Genomic DNA, 21,872 nt, shown 5'->3' on the forward strand with positions numbered 1-21,872 from the left:
AAAAAAATCACCCGATGCCTGATCAGCTCCTGGAGCTTTCCTTGTGTTTGGGCTCAGCGTGGCAGCTTCCTACAGGAGCTGTCTCCCTTTTGCTCTTATTTTTTTAACGACAGCAGGCGGGATGAAGGCTCAGAGACCTGATCCAAATGCTGCTGTACTGCTTTTGGGCAACACTCATTTGCTGCGGCTGAAGGTCTGCTCTCAAAACAGAATAACTCCTCCCAAAACACATGGGTCTCCTCAAGTAGCATCCACTTGGGCCTGCCAAGGTGGCTAATTTCACATGTATAGCAACGATTCAAGAACCGAACATACGGCACCGAGGCAAGGCCCTGCCATAGCGGTGCAAACCACGCTCACGCTCTTCCTTCTTTCTACCGAGGAACTCCTGCCAGCAGATCACCAAATCTGCAGGAAACCCAGCACAATTCGTGCCGGGGTACCCACCTTGAAGGCACAGGGCACTATGGGGATACACGGGAGCGGCCGTACCAGGGCAAGGAGTCCCCCTGCTTTGCAGTAAGCAAGTTGGGAGGCGACAGCAGGCTGTGGAAGTGGAAGAAATCCCGTGGCATGCAGCAGTTCCCTTATTTTCCATCCATGCAACTGGCTGCTGACATTTTGTAACTCTGCCGGCAGAGCAAAGGCTTGAAATTCTCTGACTTTTAAAGGACAGACATAAAGAATAACATTCTGTGTCCCCAAACCCTCCTATTCAATCTTCCATTTTCATGCCCTCTGTTTTATTTTACTACCTTTTTTTTTAAAAGTTCTTTCTCCACAAGGAAGACAATAAACCCCACCACGCTTTAAATGCTGCCAAAAGAGGAAAACCCAAGAATAAACCGTTTTCCTCATCAAAACCCAAGCATGAACAGTTTTCCTTATCAAAACCAAGAACAAAGCATCTCTTTAACGTTAGAATGGTCACAATTCCCTCCCAGGTTTATAGAAATAAAAGCACATCCAGGCCAGTGTGTGATATTTGGGCTTGGGGCATTTTAAACTGCGCCGAAACCTGATGGATTACACTGAAGGGAACCTGGAAAGCGCCGGATAATGAAAAATAAAGCGAAATTAGAACAGTAAGTTGAGTTTGGGCGGGAGGAAGGCTCTCCAGGGGTCTGCCCCTGAGTACCGGGGGGGCACACGGGGCTGAGAAGGCCCCACAAGGGACGGGGGGCTGCGGGGTAAGGCCCCGCTGTACGGCGACGGCCGAGGCGGGGAGGCCGCAGGCGGAGGCCGGTGGGGGGTCCCGGCGCGGCCCCCCCCCACGCCCCCCGCTCTCACCGTCTCCCGCCGCCGCCCCGGTCCCGCTCTTCCGCCTCAGGGGACGCCACCACAGAGACGCGCGGAGCGCGGCCCAGAGCGACGCCGCCGCACACGGGCACTTCCGGTCCGCCCCGCCACAGCCGGCTTGCCAGCCAATGGGAAGCGGCGTCCAGAGGAGGGGACAATGTAGGTAGCCAATGAAAGGGAAGGGGGCGGAGACAGGCAGCGCGGAGGGCGGGTTTCGCTGCTGCATAGCCCCGCCCTCTGCCGTGTCTGGTGTCGCCGTGGCCCCATATCCCTCTGTCCCCATGGCCCTGTGTCCTCATGGCCCCATGTCCCCTGTCCCCATCACCCTATGTCCCATGTCCCCATGGCCCTGTGTCCTATGTCCCCATGGTTGTATGTTCCCATGGCCAGTGCCCCTGCATCCCCATAGCTGTGTGTCCCCATGTCCCTGTGTCCCATGTCCCCGTGTCCCATGTCCCCATAGCCCTGTGTCCCCATGGCCCTGTGTCCCATGTCCCAATAGCTCTCTGTCCCCATGGCCCTATGTCCCCACAGCACTGTGTCCTGTGTCCCCATGGCGCTGTATCCATTGTCCCTGTGTCCCCACACCCCTATGCCCTGTGTCTCCCATCCCTCTGCCTCATAGCCTGTGTCCCCTTGGCCCTGTGTCCCATGGTCTGTGTCCTGTGTCCCCTCCCTGGATTACCCTGCCAGCCACAGCACACACATCCCAGCCACAAAACCACGCACCGCCTGGGTGTCCCACCACTGCTGGGACACGTCACGGGAAAAAGGGCGACACACTGAGCTCAGGGGTCTAGGACGACCAAGCCACCACCCTGGGGATATCACACACCCAGGGACATCGGTGCTGGGGGCAGAGCTGGGGGGTGGGGACCAGACTACAGTGATGGGGTATAAATATTGGCTAAATAGATTTATTTTCATACAAAGAATACACAGATCCCCCCATCCTGGATGCCCCGACACCAGGGGACACCCCGAGATGTCCCCAGCCACTGCCCCGCCAGGTACCACCTCCATTGGCTTTACTGGCAGGATCCATGCCCATTTCCAGGGTTTGGTGCCAACGCTGGTGTCACCTTGGGGACATCTCTGTCCCCTCTGGGGCCACCTTGGTGCCCACGTCTGCCCAGTGCCCACTTGGGCCACCCTGTCACTGGCCACCGTGCTCTGCGGGGCACCCCCAGGCCTGGTCCCCTGCTTCCTTGTGCCCATGCTGGGGGCATCTCCGGACATTTTTGTGTCCCCTGTGCCCTAATACTGCGGCTGGTACAGACACCCCCCCACCCCGCGCCATATGTACACGCTGGATAAAAGAAGAAAATACAGATATTTATAGCGGGGGGGCAAAATGCCCCCTTCCCCCCCCCCAAGTATCCCTTGCGTCCCCATCCTGGTGCTTCTCTGCCAGTTGGTTCTGTCCCCAGGATGGAGGTGGCCAGTCTTGCCCCATCCTGGGCCAGCTGGGCACCTGTGCCTCAGTTTCCCCATGGGCCACAGGGCTCATCACCCCCCCTCCGCCATGGGGTGTTGGGACATGGAGGATGCAGGGTGAAGAAGAGCCGTGGGGGCCACCCTGCGGGGACAGGGATGTGGTCACGAGCCCCAGGGGACATGGGATGAAGCCGGAGGCACTCGGGATTTACTCCAGAGCATCCCGCCTCCCACCTTGCCCCAGCGGAGAAACGTCACAGGCAGAGCTATCCGAAGTCCCCTTTCGTCCCCAAATTTGTCACGCTGGTATCACCCAGCCCCAGGTATGGGGGGGTCCAGATCCGGCCACCCCACCTCCCTCTGCAGCAGGAGAGGAGGTGGCTGGGGAGGCCTGCAGTGGGCTGGCGGGCTCGTGTCCAGCCAGCTCAGCTGCGTTTGGTGACCATTTGCCGGTCCCTCTTCTTCTTCTCCATCAACCTGGTGGGGAGCAGGGTGGTGGACTCAGGGACCCTCCCAAGGGGGATGTCCCAAAGCCACAGGGAGGGGACACTCACTTGCGGTTGCGGACTTCAGTGAGCTCCATGAGCCGCTCCTGGGCTGCCCGTAGCTCATCGAGGCGCTGCTGGTAGCGGGAGTCACAGCCATTGGTGCGCTCATAGCTAGAGACCTGGCTGGAGAGCTCGCTGGCACGGTCCCGTAGCTGCTGGATGGACGAGTAGAGGTTCTCCTCATCTTCCTCCTGCTCCGACACAAGGGTATGAGGCTGGTGGGGTGGATAGGACACCCCAGGGTGCTGTTCCCTCTTGCTCTGGCGGGGGAAACTGAGGCATGTGGTTCCCCAAGCCGCCTGGGCCACCTGCCTTGGCGTTGATGATCTCAATGTGGATGAGGAGAGAGGCAAGCTCCAGGTCCTCAGTGTAGCTGTTCTTCAATGGCACTGACCGGTAGCCTGGACACAACACCATGACATGAACTCAGCCCCATGGAAGACTCCGAGCCCCTTGCCATGTCCAGTTCCCCGAGGAGATGATGATGATGATGATTGCAGGGGGTTGGACTAGATGATCTTTAAAGGTCCCTTCCAACCCAAACCATTCTATGATTCGATGATGATGATGATGGTGTCATGGATGGAAGTACCATACCTGTTTTGAGGCCCTTGACAGGGAAGGTGGCTTGTGCCAAGAAGTTGGGGTCGCTGAACATGTCCTCCTCGTACACCACAAAGCGGAGGAAGGCAAACTCAGGGTTGTTGATGTCGAAGACAAACTGTTTGAAGAGCCAGACGGGGTTGAAGCCATTGTCAGCTGGGGAGGCGAGGAAAGAGTGAGGAGGGTCAGAGTGGGGCTAGATGCATGGACATCACCAGCATAGCACCAGCACATTAGTGGGAGATGCCTGTCCTCTTCCCTCCTCCATGAAACCCAGCCCCGTCACCCACATGTCCAAGAGGACCCCAAAGGGCATAGTTAGGGTTGTCCCAGCATCCCCATGTGCCCCCAAGGGTACAGAGGCTAGGTGGGAATGTCACCCATGTGGACCCTCACCTACGACATCCGTCTTGTTCTTGCTGTTGTCATACTCGGAGCCGCACACCTCCACCTCCACGAAGGGGCACACAATGCTCCTCCCATTCTTGGGCAGGTGCCGGGCGCCCAGGATCTGTGGGACAAAGAGAAGGAAGAGAAGGGTGAGTTCCAGCTACGCTGGGCAAGTAAGGACTCCTCAAGCCAGCCCCATGGCTCAGTTGGTTTGGGCTTGCCAAAAGCTTCATGGCCATAATTAGCCACACCACACCTTATTTATGATTTTGGACTGGTTTTAGCTTGATTTTAGCTGTATTGATGAAATTATTTAAAAAAACTTTTGCTGGATCCATGCCATGCTCAAGATTCAGATGCCTACGAACCAACCCATTCCAGCTGTAACACCAAAATTACCCAAGGGTTGAGCAAGGTTCTTCTCGGCTTGTTTTATCTACTTTACCCTCCACCTTACTCTTGCTCAGGTTAGGCTCAGCTCTGTACAATTGTGGGGTTGTCCTTTGGGAAAAATGACACCTTATGCAGAGAAAAACCAACAAACCCAAGAGATGGGGTAACGAATTCCATGGAGCAATTATGTGTCAAACATGGACAGACCACCCCTAGTTGACCCAAAACCAAGGAAGAAGCAAGTCCCCATCTTGATGGTGACCACCTCAAGGTGGACTTGCTGTCCTTGCTCACTTGCCTGCAGCTGGACCGTGATGGGCTCCACAATCTTCAAGCTGTTCTTGTCAAAGGGGTCAAAAGTCTCATCCCTCATGACATCAGGCTGCAGGACGTAGCCGCTGCGGCCACTGAGCATGAAGAGTGCCTGGTTCAGTTGCATCGGCTTGTCTGTGGCCATGGGGATAGAGCAGCTCTGAGCCGTGGGGCTCAGGGACCTCCTGGAGGTCCTTGGGCAGAAGGTCCTGCCCTGGAAACCACCCTGCTAAGAGCCCCCAACCCTGGTTGTAGAAGGCATGCAGCTGGGTTCTGCATGAAGCACCGAAAAATTGCATGGAGATGTCCCCATTGGGATGAGGACAAAGATTGGAGAGATCATCCAAATCACCTCCAGCAACAGGACCCAGGGCAGAGCCACTGGGAATGGGGAATTTGGGGTGACCTGTGGGGATGAGCCCAGCAACCACACCAGGAGCAGGATTTACCGGGCGTCTGGAAGTTGAGGGCCACGAGTTGGCTACCGCAGATCCACATGGGCAACGGGTCATAGTTGGAGGAGTCCAGACGCTGCCCTTTGGGGTAGATGCGGCTGAGCTGGCGCCGGTTGTACTGCAGGAACTTCTTGCCCTTGCTGCGGTTGGCGTACTTCTCTGCCTTGGTCTCCGGGAAGGAAGACATATCCCGGTAGCACGCCTTGTCCGTGCCAATCTCTGAAAGCACCGAGGTGGCCATCAGTGAAGGACATGGAGCTCCCTGGTGGCCTGGGGGTGGCCCACCGTGACTGCTTGGTTCCCTCCACCCATCTCTTCCCATGCTCATCCCATCACCGCCCTTCTCCAGCTCTTACTGTCCTCATCGAATGGCACTGGGCGGCAATACACAACCAGCTCAGAGAGCTCCAGTGCAATCTTCTTTCTCCGCTCCATGATCTTCCCCTCTTGCATCTGCACAAGGCAAAACAGGAACTGAAAGTCTCCCCCCCAGCCTCCTCCTTCGGAGATGTTGGGGAACATCCACTGGGGGATGGGACCATCCACTCCCAACCCCTGCATCCCTATCCCCCTCACCCTGGCGTCGGCGTTCTGCGTGGCCTCTCGGATCTTGGCCACCCACTCGCTGAGTTCCTCCTGTGTGTCAGCGGCCACGTCCAGCGACTGGGCTGCGTGGGACATCTGCTGGGAATGGATGGTGAAGACAAATGGTTTGGAGCTCCTCCCGTCTTTGGAGATAACTATAAGGACACCAGAGGGGGGCTTTACTTGAAGACATTCCCAACGGATGGCTCTGTGGAGCAAATGGAACTTCAGCAGTCCCGCTCCCAGGCCCCCACCAGCCCCTCCTGCCACCCCACCAGCCATTGGGGTCCTCCTCCTATGAGGATCTCATGTTTCTAATGTGTGGTTTCAGCTTTCCATGCTGAAATGCATTGTCCTTTGAGCCAGGGGTAAATGTCCCCAGAAACATTAGGACCTCCAAATTCCTCTGAATTCCCCCCAAATCAGCCAAATCCCTCTGAACCCAGCCCCATGTTGCTCCCTGGCATATTGTGCCACACACAAGCCTGGCTGGCAATTGTGCAACGAGTTTGGGGAGCCTCAGCTCACAGCACTGAGCTTCAGCACAGGGTGCGCGCCATCCCAGTGGGCTCCCACAGCTGCAGCGGGGACATTGTGGGAACACTCACCGACGTGGCAGGATGGCACATCAATGAAGCCCTTCAAGAAGTTCCCCAGGGGGCTGTTTTCCGATGACTGCAAGAGAAGAAGGAAGAAGGGATGGTGGGGGAGGCATGCGTGGCCAAACCTGGTCCCCAATCCATTTGGCAGCCTCCCTCCAGCCCTCCAAATCAGCCGAGTCCGAGCAAAAGCAGAGGAAAAACACCCTCTTGGCATGCTCTGCTCTGCAGTTGAGCATCCCTCAGCCTCTGGATAAGGGTCCACACTGGCAGAGGACTGGGAGTATCTCGGGTGGCCTTAGTCCAAGGTGTGTGGGGACATGGCACTCACGGCCTCATCCTGCTCCTGCGCTTGCATGCTGACAATCTCCTCCACATAGTTGGCCGGGAACCACAGTTGCTTCTTGCCCCCGTAGTCCCCCCGCCACCTGCAAGGGGTGAGAGGATCAAGGCAAGCGGACCGATCTGGGGGGGGACATGGGTGTTCATGCTGCATGCAATGTCAGGGAGCGGTCGGAGAAGGGGTGGGGGGACAGAAAAGGAGGTAGTTAAAACCCACCATGGGACAACCCGTGGGAAAACCCAGGGTGTCCCCTCCACCTCCCACCCACGGCGATGCCCACCAGGGGGCCACCTGACTGCCCTCACCAGCCGCCATCCTGCTTGTCGACATTGTGGATGATGGCCTGCTTGCAGAACGACAGCTCATCCTCACGCTGCGCTTTGTAGTCGTAGAGAGCCTTCACTGTGCACTGGGGCACCGGGGAGAGGGACACGTGTCATCACCCAGTGCTGGGGACACTGGTGGGCAGCATGCCCCACTCAGCCTAGCTCCTCCAGCCCCCAAGGTGGAGCATGAGGGCTCCTGAGGGTCCAGCACCCCAAATGATGCCTCCAGATTCCTCATGCCAGCAGTGAGCTATGTGAGAGGGGACAGGAGGGCTGGAGGCACCTGTGGTCCTGTAGGACCACCACATTCAGTGCAAAGCAGGTTCCTCTTCCAAGTTCCCCAATGGTTTCTCCTGGTGCACTGAAGCGGTTAATCCCCTTCTATTCCCACATTCCCTGGAAAAAACCCCTTTGGGTTAAGCTTTCCCGTGTCTGGTCTTAGCCTGAGAGCTGCTCTGCTGCAAAGGGACAGCAGTGCTGAAGCATGGGATTGTAGGATCACAGGGAAGGAACCTTGAGGCTCCAGTCCAGCCTCCTCCAGTGTCAGCTCCGAGACCAGCCCAGTCCCAAGAACCTCTGAGGATGGAGACTGCACCACCTGGGAACTAACCCTAAACCTTCTCTTTCGGGGTTCCCTAGTGCAAAGGGATCCATGGGAGTTTCCTTACTGTTGGGGCAAACTTGTGCCAGGTCCGTGCTTCAGGCTGGGCTCTCTGCAGACCTGTCCCCCCTCCCCGCTGTGACAATGCTGTTGCTGGAGCTTGGACTGTCCCCAAGTGATGGCGGTGTGGGAAAGATCCAGCTCCAGCATCACTTGAGGGTCAGAAAAACACAGCAAAATGTCACCACTTCTCAGGTTAGTGGTGTAAGATGTGGTGGGTTTGGAGGGGACCACCCAAGAGCCCCAGCACTAGAATTGTCATGTCCCACCACCCTCTACCTCCCATGGACACCAGCTCAGCCCCTTACCCTGGCCATTGGCATCTTATTGGCCTCTACGTAGAAGTGGGGGGTCCGCACCTCGTACAGGGCTCCATAGTCCAACTCCTGCAAGGAGAGACATCTGAGTGGGTCACTCAGATGTGTGCAGGGGCTACAAGGGGATGTGGTGGGAGCCAGGCTACCACATGTAATTCAGAGGAGGTTGAGAGGGACCTAATATCCCTTTGCAACTCATTGGAAGGGAATTATGGTGGACTTATAACCATAGGCAATGGCTACAGAATGAGCTTGGCTGGTTCTGGTTGGGTTTCAACCAAAAGGCTGAAGGAGACCTTCCCACCATGGTAGAGCTGGGAATGGGGCTTGGTTGCCCATGGCACAGAGCTTCCATCCCCACCATCCCCACTGCCAGGAGCACTCACGGTGGTGCCCATCTTCTCCAGGGTCTCCTCGTTGATGGGGTAGCGCAACTTCATCTTGCGGTAGAGCGGATGCTTCTCGTAGTAGCTGACAAGGTCCACGAGGCTCTCAAACTCGGCTGAGCTGCCCAGCATGAACAGCCGACCTTCTTGCTGGATGCGGCAGTGCTTGATCTTCCCCTCTGCCCTGGGGCCGAGAGAGCCGTGGGGGATATATGAGAGGTGGCCGGATCCTGGCTCCATGACCAGGACAGGCAGGAAGCGATGTCCTGCCCCAGCAGGGATGCCACCGGGGTGACCACCCTGAAGACATGGCTTTCCCATCACCGCAGCTAGGGTGTCCCCCCTGTGACAGCATCATGCATCCCACCGTGTCACCCTGAGCAAACCCCTGTCACCCAGCATGGAGTCACAACAGACATGAGCCAGGCAGTTCTCAGCATGGCCAGCAACGTGGGCACCGTGGCCAAGCCCCACAGTCCTTGGGGTGCCAGGGTGGCCACACTCACCGGAAGGAAATGGCATAAGAGCTGGGTTCACTGCGTTTGCGCACAAGGAAGGCTCCATCCCGCGGGACCCGCATCAGCATGTGCTCGGCCTGCAGGCGTGTCAAGCTGGCATGGTACCACCTGTCCAGGCAGAGAATGGGGGCTGTGGGCCGGCACCAGCATCCCCATGCCCCGGGAGGCACCCAAGACTTGACACTGGGGATGGAGGAAGCTGGTGGACCCAGGGGACCAAGGGGATGGGGACTGTCCTCACTCTTTGCTCTCATGGGCATTGGGTTGGGGGACAGGGTCAGTGAGGCGCATCTCAAACTCGTTGCAGCGGAGCGGCACCTCACGGTAATGGCAAATGAGGCTGTAGAGGCTGTCGAAGACCAGGTTGTCTGTCAGGTAGAACTTGGTGGCGCCGGCCTCCTGCCGTGAATGGATCCGGCAGTGCTGCACCCGGCTGGACCTCCTGCCATGGTGGTGGGGAGAAGGCAGGAGCAAATCAATTTGTGTCCATGTCCCCACCATCCCATGCTCGGGGGTCTATGTGCCACACAAAAAGGTGGCACTTCCCCCCACCTAAAACACCATTCCAGCCGCCAGACCAGGGATCACCTGGACCCCCAGTGGGACACCCAGACTGGCTCGGGGACGGTGGGATCTTGCCTGCCCCCAGGGCTCCTACCAGAAGGAGAGGGTGTAGTCGCCTACAAAGGTCTCGCTCTCGCGCACCAGGAAGGTGCCATCCTTGCCACCCGTCTCGGTGCAGTACTCGTGCAGCAGCTTCTCAGCAATCTGCCTCCCGTCACGGCCACCTCCCAGCTTCCCATGGAACCACTTCTCCGTGAAGTGCAGCTCATTGTTGTTGAATTCCTGCAAGTTCACCCCAAAATGGGCGTTGCCACCCTCTCACCCTCCCCACAGAATCCTCCCTAAATCCCCCTGCTCTGTGGATGCATCCTGCCCCTCACACACCTCCTTCTGCTCCACCTCCTCCTCATCCTCATTGAACTGGTAGCGGGACGTCTCCTCTGAGTAGTAGATCTTGTTGCTTGTCAGGACGAAATAATGGGGGCTCCAGGTCTGGGAGGGAGGAAGAGCATCACCGAAGTGGGCAGGATGGTGGCATGGAGAGACGGGGTTTTGAGACCTCCATTTCTGCCCCTGCCCCGTCCCCCCATGGCATTGCAATGGTCTAGGAGAGCCCATGCCCCACACCCAACCCAAACCCTGATGCTCATCCCTGTCCAACAGACCCCACGCGTCCCCCAGCCACCAGCAGCAGGGAGACCCTTACATGGTCAATGGGGTCTTCGAGGTAGAGGATGCCATTCTTGATGGAGTTGCTGATGTCATTCTCTGAGTAACTGGCGGTGGAGACCTCCTCGTACAGGTTCCCTTCGACCAGCTTCTTGTGCTGGGGACAGCCCGGGCAGAGGAGCTCAGTGATGGGCATATTGTCCCCATCACACTAAGCTCCCAGCTCTCAGGCCATACTCAGGCTCCTGCAGGTCCCCCTCCATTTCCCCCTGTTCCCCTTGCCCCTCTCTTGCAGTAGGACATCTCTCTAACGTCCTACTGCTTGTGCATGGAGGGATATTGCTGTTGAGTCCCAAGATTTGGGAGAGTCACCATCCCTCCCAGCCCAACACGGTCTTTGTCTCTTCTGCAAAAAGGAGCTTTGGGGTGGTGCCCCTTCTGCACCTTGATTAGGATCTTCTTCTTGAGCTGGGTGGGTGAGGGCAACTCATCAGCATTGATGTCCACTGGCTTGGTGAGCAGCATATCCCCAAAGACCTTCTTGAAGTGGGAGGCCATATTCCTCTGTTGGACGATGCTGCAGTGGTCTTCGATGGAGAGGATGATGGGGAACCTAGAGGAAGCAGGTGGGAATGGCGGCTTGGGACGAAGGCAAAGGAGAGGGGAATTGAGGCAGGGGTTGCCTGCCTGGCCCAGAATTGTGGTGTTGTTGCGGGGGCTGGGGCTTACTCCGAGGTGACGAATGCATGCTCCTTGATGGTGTGCAACACATCCAGGAATTTGATCTTGGAGGTGAGTGTGTGGCCATGGTAGATGATGGGGAGATCGTCTGGGCCATCCCAGCAGTCCACTGAGTGGGGAGACACCTCAGTTAATACATGTCTATCACCGACTGTGCACTGGGGACCATGTTTTTGGGCCCCCAAAGGACATGGAAGACCTCCCACACAGTGCTATGGGATGGGTGCAGGGCACTGTCTGTCTGATGGACTGTGGGGTTCTGGGGGGGGACTGAGCATGACTGCAGGGTGCTGGAGTGACTCACGCTCGATGCAGCGGCAGCCCATGCGCAGGCAGCGTGCATACGCCTCCAGGGAGGACTCGCTGGAGAACTGGTCCCCCGTTAGGTACCTGCAGAGGAGAGAGAGGGACCATCAGTGGCCAGGGCTGCCCTGGCCAGGGTGATGGGATGCTCATGGAGGTCCCTGAGGAGAGCCCACTCTGTCCTTACGTGTTGTGGGAGGAGGAGATCCAGTACTGGGACAGGGGATGGTTCATCTCCTCAGGCACCACACGTTCATACTTGGCATCCATCACCATGTTCTCCTTGGAGAAGAGGTATGTGAGGAACTAGGGGGGAAGCAGACAGGTCAGAAACTGCCAGGGCTGGGGAGACACCTCTGGGTGGGTGCCACATGGGGCCACCCACCTCATCCAACTGGAAAGAAGGGTCTGCTGCCTCACTGGAGCTCTCCTTGAGGTAGGTGCACATGTAGTCCCGCACCATGCCCACATCATTGGCCCAGGGTTCCTGAGGTGCAAACACAGCCACCATTATGGAGGGGACCAGGCTGAGGCATCCCATGGGGGTCCCCGAGGTTGGGTCTGAGAGAGATGCTGCAGGGGTCTCTAAGGGCACCCACCTTCTGGTCGTGCAGCAGGAACTTCTGGAAGTCGTAAAGGGAGACTTGACACAGCTCGGGGCGGTCCACATTCCTGGAACATGGAGCAGCCATCACCGAGGACCGGGAGCAGAAGTTGGGGTAGTCCCATGGAGGAGTTGAAGCTGCCAGTGTCCACCTGCAGCTTGGCCCCTTGATGCCCCCCACTCCTGCCCCGCTCCTGGTCACCATGGCAGCTGGCAAGGGACTTGGAGAAAGCGCAGGCCATGGGGGTGCAAGGAGCACCTCAAGCTGTTGGATGCTGCTAGAGCAAACACTCCCAGTGTCACCCTGTGACCTGGTAGAGGTGGGCATGCAGCCAGAGGGTGCAGCAATGCCAGAGCATATGCGAGGAGGGCAGGGAGACATGTTCCTACATCCCTGGCACCCATCCCTACTCACACCCCTGCTCCCATTCCCGCTCCCATCCCCTCTCATATTCATGCTCCTACACCTGCTCCCATCCCCTGCTCTGCCCCACAGACCGGCTGCGTTGCCCACTTGATGGATCTGACCCTTGGAGGCTTGGCCAAGATGGGAACCACTGGGCTCCTGGGTACTCACCGCAAGGGGAAGGAGAGCTCCAGCTGCTCGATGACCTGCAAGGCAAAGGAGGGGACCAGGCTTAGCTGGCTGGGGATGTACCACACCGGTGGGGGATGCTCAGGAAGACAAGCCATGGCTCTTACAGACTTCTGTGCATCAAACATCAGGTTTTTGTAGAACTGGATGAAGTGGGAGAAAGTCATCTCGTTCCTGGCTTCCACCTCCTGTGAGAGACGATGATGCATGAGAGCAGGGCCACCCAACCAGAGCCAGCAATACCAGGGCCGGCTCCAGCCCAACTGCAGGGACTTGAAGACCCTCTCCCTGCATAGTTGGGCTGCCCAGGGGTTCCTTACCACAAGCTTGTCCCGCAGGAACCTCATGTTGGGGACGCGGTAGTTCACCTGAGGCAGCATGGCCTTCAGGTCCTTCACTGTGATGCTGCAGGAAGATCACTTGGTGTCAGGGCACTGGCCACAGCCCTCAGAGGATGGATAAACCCCAGACAGGTCTCAGCTCCTGACACAGAGTGTGCCACCCCAGATCCTGGTGCCAGCATGGTCTTGGGCATAGAGCTTCCACCCTATCACGCTGTGGACCCCCGCAGTGGCACAGGACCCCTAATTACACGGAGTCTGGTGCAAATGTGAGCAGAGGGTCAGGCAGAGGGAGCACATCCGGGAACAATCTGGGTGCTCTAAGCCATCATCACATCTGAAGATGATGCCCATCCCCATAGTAACTTAAGTCCAAATTCACTTGATTTGGGTTTTTGTCTTGGGGAGATGTTTATGGGCTGTCCATCCCCTCCTGGTGCTGGTGGAAATGCAGCAGCAGGCATGAAGGCATCGGGGTGCCCATGGTCCGTATAGCAGTGAGGAGGAGACTTGTGCTTGAGCTTCTGATTTTTGGTGCCTTCGAGAATCCCAGGTAACCTGATACTACCTTTCCCCACAAACTCCGCTCCCAGCCTGGCTCAGCCTCCAGTTTTGGGGTACAGCTGGGGGGATATGGCCCTGTCCAGCCGAACCCTCTGGCCACTTCCCAGCATTGGGCCACGCCGGTGCTCACCTGCCTTCCCGCGACCGGTCCATCCCGTCAAACTGTTTCCGCAGCCACCTGGGCAGGAAGAGATGGACAGACGGCATTCAGCTCCAGCGGAGACCAAACCCAGGAGGATTTTGTCCCCAGAATGGGGACTGGGAAATGGGACCTACAGGTCCTTCCTCACCTCTCAATCTGCAGTGGGGTTTGGGCTTTCTGGGTGTCTGCCACCAGCCAGTTGAGGCCAGTTATCCACAGATTGATGTCCTCCTCACAGAAAGCTGGAGGAGGAAGAGGAGGGTAGTGAGGCTGGGATGGGGGAGATGGGATGCTGAGGAGGGAGTGAGAGCCCGAGGGTGGGTGGGGGCAATGGGGAGGGAGTCCACGCACCGGCCACACTGAGCGTCCGTAGCCTGAAGTCCATCCCGTAGAGGATGATGAAGCACATGGTGAAGTCAAGCTTGCGAGCATCCTCGGGGTAGCGCTCAAAGTCCCGCGAGTTCTTCCCCAGGCGGATCTCCTTGATCTCCCGAATGTCGACTGCAGGGACAGAGGGACATGGGACTGTCCTCAGCTACCCTGCTACCGCAGACACATGTATGGGGCTCAGGGACGCTGTGGGAGATGGGACTGCCGGGAGACCACATGCCCTTTCGGGACCATTGTGTGATGTTATCGTGGGTGCTGTGGCCTTGTGTCCTCTAGGGAAATAGGCCCCCACTGCCCTCCAGTGATGTGTCTACTAGTGTGATGGCACTATGGGTACTGCATGTCCTTCAGGGAACTGCCATCCCTGTGGCACTGCCCGTTGGTATACGATACCATCACAGGTGCTATGGCCATGCATCGTCTAGGGATCCATGTCCCTGCACCGTTGCTGCACTTGTGTGACAGCACCATGGTTCTCATGGCTGTATGTCCTCCAGGGCGTCATGTCCCCAGGATGGGGTGTCCCCTGCAGAACTGCCCCCAGGTCTGTGGTGGCACCTCACTCCTGTGTGTACTCCAGGGACTTATGTCCCCAGAATGTGGCATCCCCACAGTGCTGCCCACTAGTTTCCCAGCTTTGTGGGTGCCACGTGTCCTCCAGGCTCAGCTTGCCCCATCCCAGCTGGCACATCACCAGCCACCTTTCCCCTGCCTTCTCCTCCCCAGGACAGACCCTGCTTTGAGGCAGGCTGAGCTCATCTTTTAATTGAAGACATCTGCCCAAAGGTGGCAATTTGGAGCCCTGGCAGCCCAGACCACAGGGCGTTTCTTTCCTGCCGTGCTGCTCTCTCATTATCTCGCTATATAAAGCCCCGCCGGTGGCGGGAGGGCTGGGTTTCCGGACTGCTGTCTTCCTCGCTGCTACACAGCCGGGAGAGATTTCCAACCCCTGTTTTTTCCAAGCAGACAAGTCCCACGGGGAGCAGAATAATAATATGATGATATTAATAATAACACCCAAAGTTGTTCTTGATACCACGAGCATCACCCCTGGGGAGCTTTACCCTCTGGGGCTGAGGTGCCGGCACCGGAAAAGGCTTTGTGCGGCCGAGGGCGACCGGACCACCATGCTGGGGTATTGTCCTGCTGAGGAAATGGGTCATTTCCCGGAGAATTTCCAGCCCAGCTGCATTTCCGATGCGGTGGTGGGGAAGGGTGCAGGCATGTCTGTGCCTCGATGGAAACACTCAGCCTAATCCAAAATTGGGAAAGAAAAGCCAAATGCAGGGACGAATAAGGGATGGGGGAGAAATAGAGCTGATTAAGCAAGAAAAGAGGTGCAGAATAGTTTTTCTTGGCGGAACAGCTCCAGAAAACACTGGAGGCTTTATCCAGCCTTCCCTCACTGAATGACTGCAAGCCAAATTTCGTGGGCCATGGTGTGATTTTAGCACAAGCGATGCATGGGGGGTCTGCACCCCTGCGTGTGCTTTGTTTTGGGATGAGATCTCAAGAAACTAATCCCTGTTGCTGGCTCCGTTAAGCCCCCATGGCTCAGAGCAAACCCGCTTTGGTACAAACAGGCAAGTATTTGTGGGTAAAAATGGGTTTATAGTTTAAAAACCACATGCACATCCCCAAACCTGCCCACTGCAGGTTGTCCCAGGGCAACAGAGAGGGGTGAGAGGCTGGTGGCTACCGAGGCTCTGCCAATAACTTACAACGCAGCCACCCCCCGGCTTCAACATTGCCATGATCTGGCCTCAGACCTGACCTCTGGGCACTACCAAAAATCATAGAATCATAGAACAGTTTGGGTTGGAAGGGACCTTTCAAGGCCATCTAGTCCAACCCCCCTGCCATGAGCAGGGACATCCCCAACCAGAGCAGGTTGCTCAGAGCCCCATCCAACCTCACCTGGGATGTTTCCAGGGCTGGGGCATCTACCACCTCTCTGGGAAACCTGTGCCAGTGTCTCACCACCCTCATCATAAAAAATTTCTTCCTTATATCTAGTCTAAATCTCCCCTTTCTTAGTTTAAAACCATTACCCCTTGTCCTATTGCAACAGGCCATGCTAGAAGGTTTGTCCCCATCTTTCTTATCATCCTCTTTAAGCCCTGGCAGCTGCAGGAAGGTCTCCCCGGAGCCTTCTCTGCTCCAGGCTGAGCCCCCCCAGCTCTCCCAGCCTGTCCTCCCAGCAGAGCTGTTCCAGCCCTCGGAGCATTGCTGGGGCCTCCTCTGGCCCCGCTCCAGCAGGTCCATGTCTCTCCTGTGCCGAGGGCTCCAGAGCTGGACGCAGCACTGCAGGGGGGTCTCCCCAGAGCGGGGCAGAGGGGCAGAATCCCCTCCCTCGCCCTGCTGGCCACGCTGCTTTGGGTGCAGCCCAGGACACGGTTGGCCTTTGGGCTGCAAGTGTACATTGCCGGCTCATGTCCAGCTTTTCATCCACCAGGACTCCCAAGTCCTTCTCCTCAGGACAAGTAGCCCGGCCCTGCAAAAAGCCAGAGGAAGAGGGAGCGGCGCGGGGCTGAACAATGCAACGCGGACGGCGGCTTCCTGGAAACCACATCTGCAGCGGATTTGCAGCGATCATGTCAGAACTATGTCTCCAAACTCCTCCCTGCATTGTCTCAGGGGTCCTGGGTGATTAAAGCACTCTGGAAGTCAGTTCCAGCTGCAAAATTCCCTTTCTTCTTCTAATGCAAAATGAGCAACATAGTGCAAAGAAGTTTTTAAATATAGAGGTGGTGGGAAAATGATGTAGCACCAGGGTCTGCCCAGTGGCTTTCAGTGATGCTGAGAGCCTGGGAGTTTTCCCAGTGCATTAGGAGAAAAGCAAAGCAAAGTGGTTGGAGGGAATGGTTGTGCTGGGAAATCCCACTGGCCCAGGCAGAGCCACAGTGGCACGAGCCACGTCCCCTCATGTTTGCTTCCATCCTTGCTTCTTGTGGAACATGGGGCAGCTCAGATCCTCCTGTATGGGGGGGGACCAGGTGGCCACATCCCCCAGGGCTCCTCATGCTGTTGTGAAGGTGATTTAAAACCTGAAATAAAAGATTTCATCCTGGTCTGGTGGTGTTAAACTGCGTCAGGATTTTCTCCTCCCCAAACAGTCCTATTTCTAATTATTTGGCATTAGCGAGGCAGGAGTTGTGATCCCAATTAGCTGTCCTTGTGGCAAACCACCCCTCCAAAATGCTCTTGGGTTTGCCAAGCTGCCCTCGCTCATATTTCTTTTAATTTCTTACAAAGATCCCTTTTGGGCTGTTTTCCGCTAGATTTCATCCTTGTGCTGGGGACCTGGGTCTGCCAAGGGTGATGAGCTGGAAAGCCTCCAGGATGAGGTTAATTTTGGAGGTGATGCTACAGGCGACCCCATCGGCATGGACATGCGTCCATCGGCTGCTTAACAAAGCATGTAATTAGCCTGCATGGTGTGGGGCCCTGCCAGTCCATAACAGAGACATCAGCGCTGTCGGTGGACCCTGCTAATCCCTCTGCAAGCGGGGTGCCTGGTTGAAGGGGGGATTTAAAATGGCCAGGGCAACCGTGAGGTTGGGCGTAGCAAGACCCTAGGGATGAATAGGAGATCCTGGCGCTTCCATAAAATCACAGTGAGTGGCAGGACGTGAGAGCACAGAGAGGGGCTGGACCAGGGGGTGAATCACAGAATCACAGAATCACTAGGTTGGAAAGGACCTTCAAGATCATCAAGTCCAACCATTAATCCAGCGCCACCATGTCCCCTAAACCATGTCCTGAAGCGCCACATCCACACGTTTTTTGAACACTTCCAGAGATGGCGACTCCACCACCTCCCTGGGCAGCCTGTTCCAATGCCTGACCACTCTCTCAGTGAAGAAATTTTTCCTAATATCCAATCTAAACCTCCCCTGGCGCAACTTGAGGCCATTTCCTCTTGTCTTATCACTAGTTACTTGGGAGAAGAGACCGACACCCTCGCTGCCACAACCCCCTTTCAGGTAGTTGTAGAGAACGATAAGGTCTCTACAACTTATCGCTCCAGACAAGATGCTCCAGACAAGCACCAAGACCGGGATTGCTCCCACCCAGGGCTGGAGGAAGCAGCTGGTGGGGTTGGATGGAAGGACTGTACCATTTCCAGAGGGATTTTCCTTTTTTTCCCCACCTTCTAGATGACCTCAGAGGATGCCCACTCATTCCCACGGTGGGTTTTGGGCCATTGCATGGGATAAGCCAGATCCCTAGGTGGGAAAACTGAGGCAGGGCATCGGGAGTGACCTGAGACCCCGACTTGGTGGTGCATGGTGCTCGCAGAAAAACCCAAGGAGCTGGAAACACATTATTTCCGCGAGCAGAGAATGAGCTCTTCCCTGTGAGGACCAAAACCACTTCTCCAAGAATGGGTGCCCTTCCTCCCTTCGCTCATCCCTCCTCCTCCCACAAATCTGCTTCCCTGCAAGGGCTGGTGGTGAGTTTGCCTCCTGCACCCAGCAGGTCCGGACAAGCACGAATCCTGCTCATGCCGATGCTCATCTCTGGGTGCCACCCTTCTTCCCAACTCAAAGCCTCTCCACGGCCAGCAGCCCACCTCAGGGTCAGACCTTCCAAGCAGGAGCTGAACCTTCCCAGGGATTTTGCTCCATCTTATGCAAAATTAGCAATGGGTGGTGATTTTTAGGTGGGTGACTGGGTGATTTTTAAGGGCACACCCCTGAAACCCTGAGGGAAATGGCACCTGCCATCTCCCAAACCTCCAGGATGGGCTCTGCCATCATCCAGGTGTGATGATACCCCAAAACTGGGTTTCTCCCCACATGGGGTTGTGGGATGAGGTGATGGTATGGTTCTGTGTCAGCCCAACCCTGTGTTTTAATCCATTGGCTCTTTTTAGCTCAGTTTAAGATGAGGTGCAAGTCTCCAGGTAACGAGCAACCAGGTAACGAGCACCAAGGCATGGAGCCCCACCAAAGCCTGGTGGTGGGAGTATGCCCCAACGACCTACTAGGCATCAGCGAATCCACAAGGAAGGGTGATTTTTAGGGATCCTCCAGTGGGAGCATCTCTTGTGTCAGATCCTGGCACCACCAGTTCCCACCAGTTCAGGCTCCATCCAAACTTTGCATTGATATCATTAATGCACATGGGGCAGAACTCAGCTGGTCAAGTCCTCTCTGGGCTGCGTGGGGCCACTACCATGCTCCATCCCATGCTGCTGCCTGACCCAGCAGCCTGAGCACCTAATTTTTGGGGTTAAAAGCACAATGAGCAGGCAAGGTGGTAGCTGTCTCCTTTACCTCCTTGCCAGGGAGGGTATAAAATCCCAGGGATGAAATGGCAGCAGCTGGAGTCCCATGGCAAGTTATGGGCCAGGTGAGCCACGATGGAGGAGGCGAGGGTTCCTCAACCTAGCAGCTCCTGTATTTGCAGCTTTGGGCATCCCATTGTGGCGAGGCACTCTGCCACCATAGGGCATTCCACTGCATCCAGACACCCCACAATGGCCAGAGACCCTACCATGGTAGGGCATCCCACTGCAGCTGGGCACCCCACCATGGTCAGGCATCCCACCATGGTCAGGCATCCCACCATGGCCAGGCACCCACTGTGGCCAGGCACCCCACCGTAGCCAGCCACCCCGCTATTTCCAGGCACTCCACCACAGCTGGACACCCTACGATGACCAGCCACTCCATAGCGCTGGGCACGGACCAGGCACTCCAGTTGGCCAGGCACCCCATCGTGGCCAGGCACCTCACTGAGGCCAGGCACTCCACTATGTCCAGGCACCCCACCGCAGTGGGCACCCTACCATGGCCAGCCACCCCAACACAACAAGGCACCCCACTGTGGCCACACACCTCACTGTAGCTGTCCATCCCACTGCTGCCAGGCATCCCATCACAGTAGGACCTCCCACCATGGTAGGGTATCCAACCTCAGCCAGGCACCCCATAGCCAGGCACCCCACCACAGTAGGACATCCCATCACGACCAGACACACTGTGGCCAGGCACCCCACTGTGTGTGGGCATCCCACCATGGCTAGGTACACCGTGGCCAAGCACTTCACCGTGGTAGGACATTCCACTATGGCCAGACACCCCAGAGTCAGGCACCCCACCGCAGGTGGGTATCCCACTGGCACATCCTCAGACCCCAGCGCCACGGCCACCGATACTCACTGTCCCCTTCCACCTTCTCGGGTGTCCGGCTCCAGATGATCTGCCTGGTTTCCAGCTTCACCTGGAAGGTCCTTCGCTCCGGCCTCTGCGACTTCTTCTGATAAAACAAGGTGAGGACAGTGCCCATCTCCAGGCAGCGGAGGATCCTGCCCATGTCCCCCGCCTCCATCCTGCCGTCCTCCAGAAAGCCATTGACGCTGTTGAGCCTGGCCACAGACATCTTCACTGCGCGGCCATCGCCCAGCGGAGCCGCAGAGCCGGGGTTGTCTCATGCAGAAGAGGACGAACCAAATAGCCGAAACCTCCCCTGGGATTTTCTCTGCTCGCCCTGGGCACGGGTTTCCTCTACGGCCGATGTCCCCTCCGCCGCACAACGACCGCAGCACAGAGCCAGGCTTGGCGGCAGCGGGGAGGAAAAGGGTGGGCTGGAGGCACCGTGACCTTCTCGCCGAGGCTGAATCCGGCCCCGGCGTTGGCATCCAGCAGCGGTGGGAGAAGATGGGCAGTGCCGGTGGTGATGGCCTTGCGGTTCAGAGCTGGGGGGGAGAAAAACCATCCGGTCACAGCAGGATGGTGGGGGCACCTTTGTGGGTGAAGAGAGTGGTGTGGGGGGAAAACCCAGCCCAAAAAAAGCAAAGTCACCCCAAAACTGATGGTGCCTGTATTGAGGCGGCGGATCCCACCCCGGCCTCCGGGCCAAGCGGGGCCGGGGTTGGGAGAGAGGTGCAGCGAAGGGGTGCCGAGGGGTGCTCGGCCAGCCTGGGGAGCAGCAGGGTCCCGTCGGGGCGTGTTGTGGGATGCAGGGTCGGGGTGGTGGTGGGTGGGGATGGGGGAGGCTCCTGCCAGCCGCCCGCCACCCCTCTCCTCCGCTCCTTAATTTCGGGCTGATGAAATGGACGCCCAGAGGAAACTGCAATCACACATGGCCGGAAAGAGATCAGAAAGGAATTTAAAAAAAAAAAAAAAAAAAAAAAAAAAAAAAAGCAGGATCTTGGAGAAAGGAAAATCTGAGCAGGGGAAAAGACGGCTGAGGGTGACATCTAGAGGAACTCAAGATGGGGACCGGCTTTGTGGGGGGTGCCCCAGGCCCTGCTGCTGACTGGGGGGCACCCCAGGACGGGAATGGGGTCATCTGGGTGGCAATGTGGTTGGTTGGCAAAAAAAGATTAAAGATAAGGAAAGCGGCTGCTGTGGCTTTAGCTCCTGGCTGTCCCCACTGTGACGCTGATCTGGGACTGAAGCCCCATGAGTGACCATGACCAGAGTCACTGCTGTTATGAGTTTTGTCCTGCCTCAAATATATGGGAAGAAAGAGTCTGGGAACTACAGAGGGAGGGGGAAAGAAACATAGCTGGAGAGAGGGGGGACGGCAGCGAGCGACAGGGCTTGGTGTCATGACGACTGTTTTGTCCCTTTGATGGGTGCTGGATAGGCAAAGACCCACCAGTGCTGTGGGGGCAGATGCTTTGTGCAGGGTTTTGGGGGAGGCAGGGATGTGAGAGGGGACCAGGGGTGCAGAGGGCAGGCAGGGTCTTCCTCCCCAGCCCCATGCTTTGGGGATTTGGACCAGGACGAGATCTTGCAGTGCTGGGGCTCTGAGACTCCTGCAGCATATTG

General features: G+C 57.1%; 1 protein-coding gene across 1 annotated transcript; it reads right to left on the reverse strand.

Annotated features, from left to right (window-relative positions):
• Positions 1 to 3,161: 3,161 nt before the first annotated feature.
• LOC309417320 (1-phosphatidylinositol 4,5-bisphosphate phosphodiesterase gamma-1-like) lies at positions 3,162 to 20,475 on the reverse strand (the record flags this gene model as incomplete). Its single annotated transcript, XM_082014799.1, has 32 exons — positions 3,162 to 3,213; positions 3,291 to 3,475; positions 3,597 to 3,685; positions 3,882 to 4,043; positions 4,284 to 4,398; positions 4,969 to 5,117; positions 5,432 to 5,656; positions 5,794 to 5,890; positions 6,014 to 6,177; positions 6,631 to 6,697; positions 6,953 to 7,049; positions 7,270 to 7,373; positions 8,260 to 8,337; positions 8,655 to 8,838; positions 9,161 to 9,280; positions 9,414 to 9,614; positions 9,831 to 10,018; positions 10,121 to 10,228; positions 10,443 to 10,562; positions 10,850 to 11,018; positions 11,135 to 11,255; positions 11,451 to 11,536; positions 11,637 to 11,755; positions 11,835 to 11,936; positions 12,049 to 12,121; positions 12,631 to 12,665; positions 12,756 to 12,836; positions 12,969 to 13,053; positions 13,684 to 13,731; positions 13,844 to 13,937; positions 14,047 to 14,196; positions 20,256 to 20,475. The coding sequence occupies 32 exons, from the start codon at positions 20,473 to 20,475 to the stop codon at positions 3,162 to 3,164; spliced, it is 3,888 nt and encodes a 1,295-aa protein (XP_081870925.1).
• Positions 20,476 to 21,872: the final 1,397 nt, after the last annotated feature.

The sequence above is a fragment of the Phaethon aethereus genome, assembly GCF_964289735.1.
Source record: "Phaethon aethereus genome assembly, chromosome: 2".
Taxonomy (NCBI): Eukaryota; Metazoa; Chordata; class Aves; order Phaethontiformes; family Phaethontidae; genus Phaethon; species Phaethon aethereus.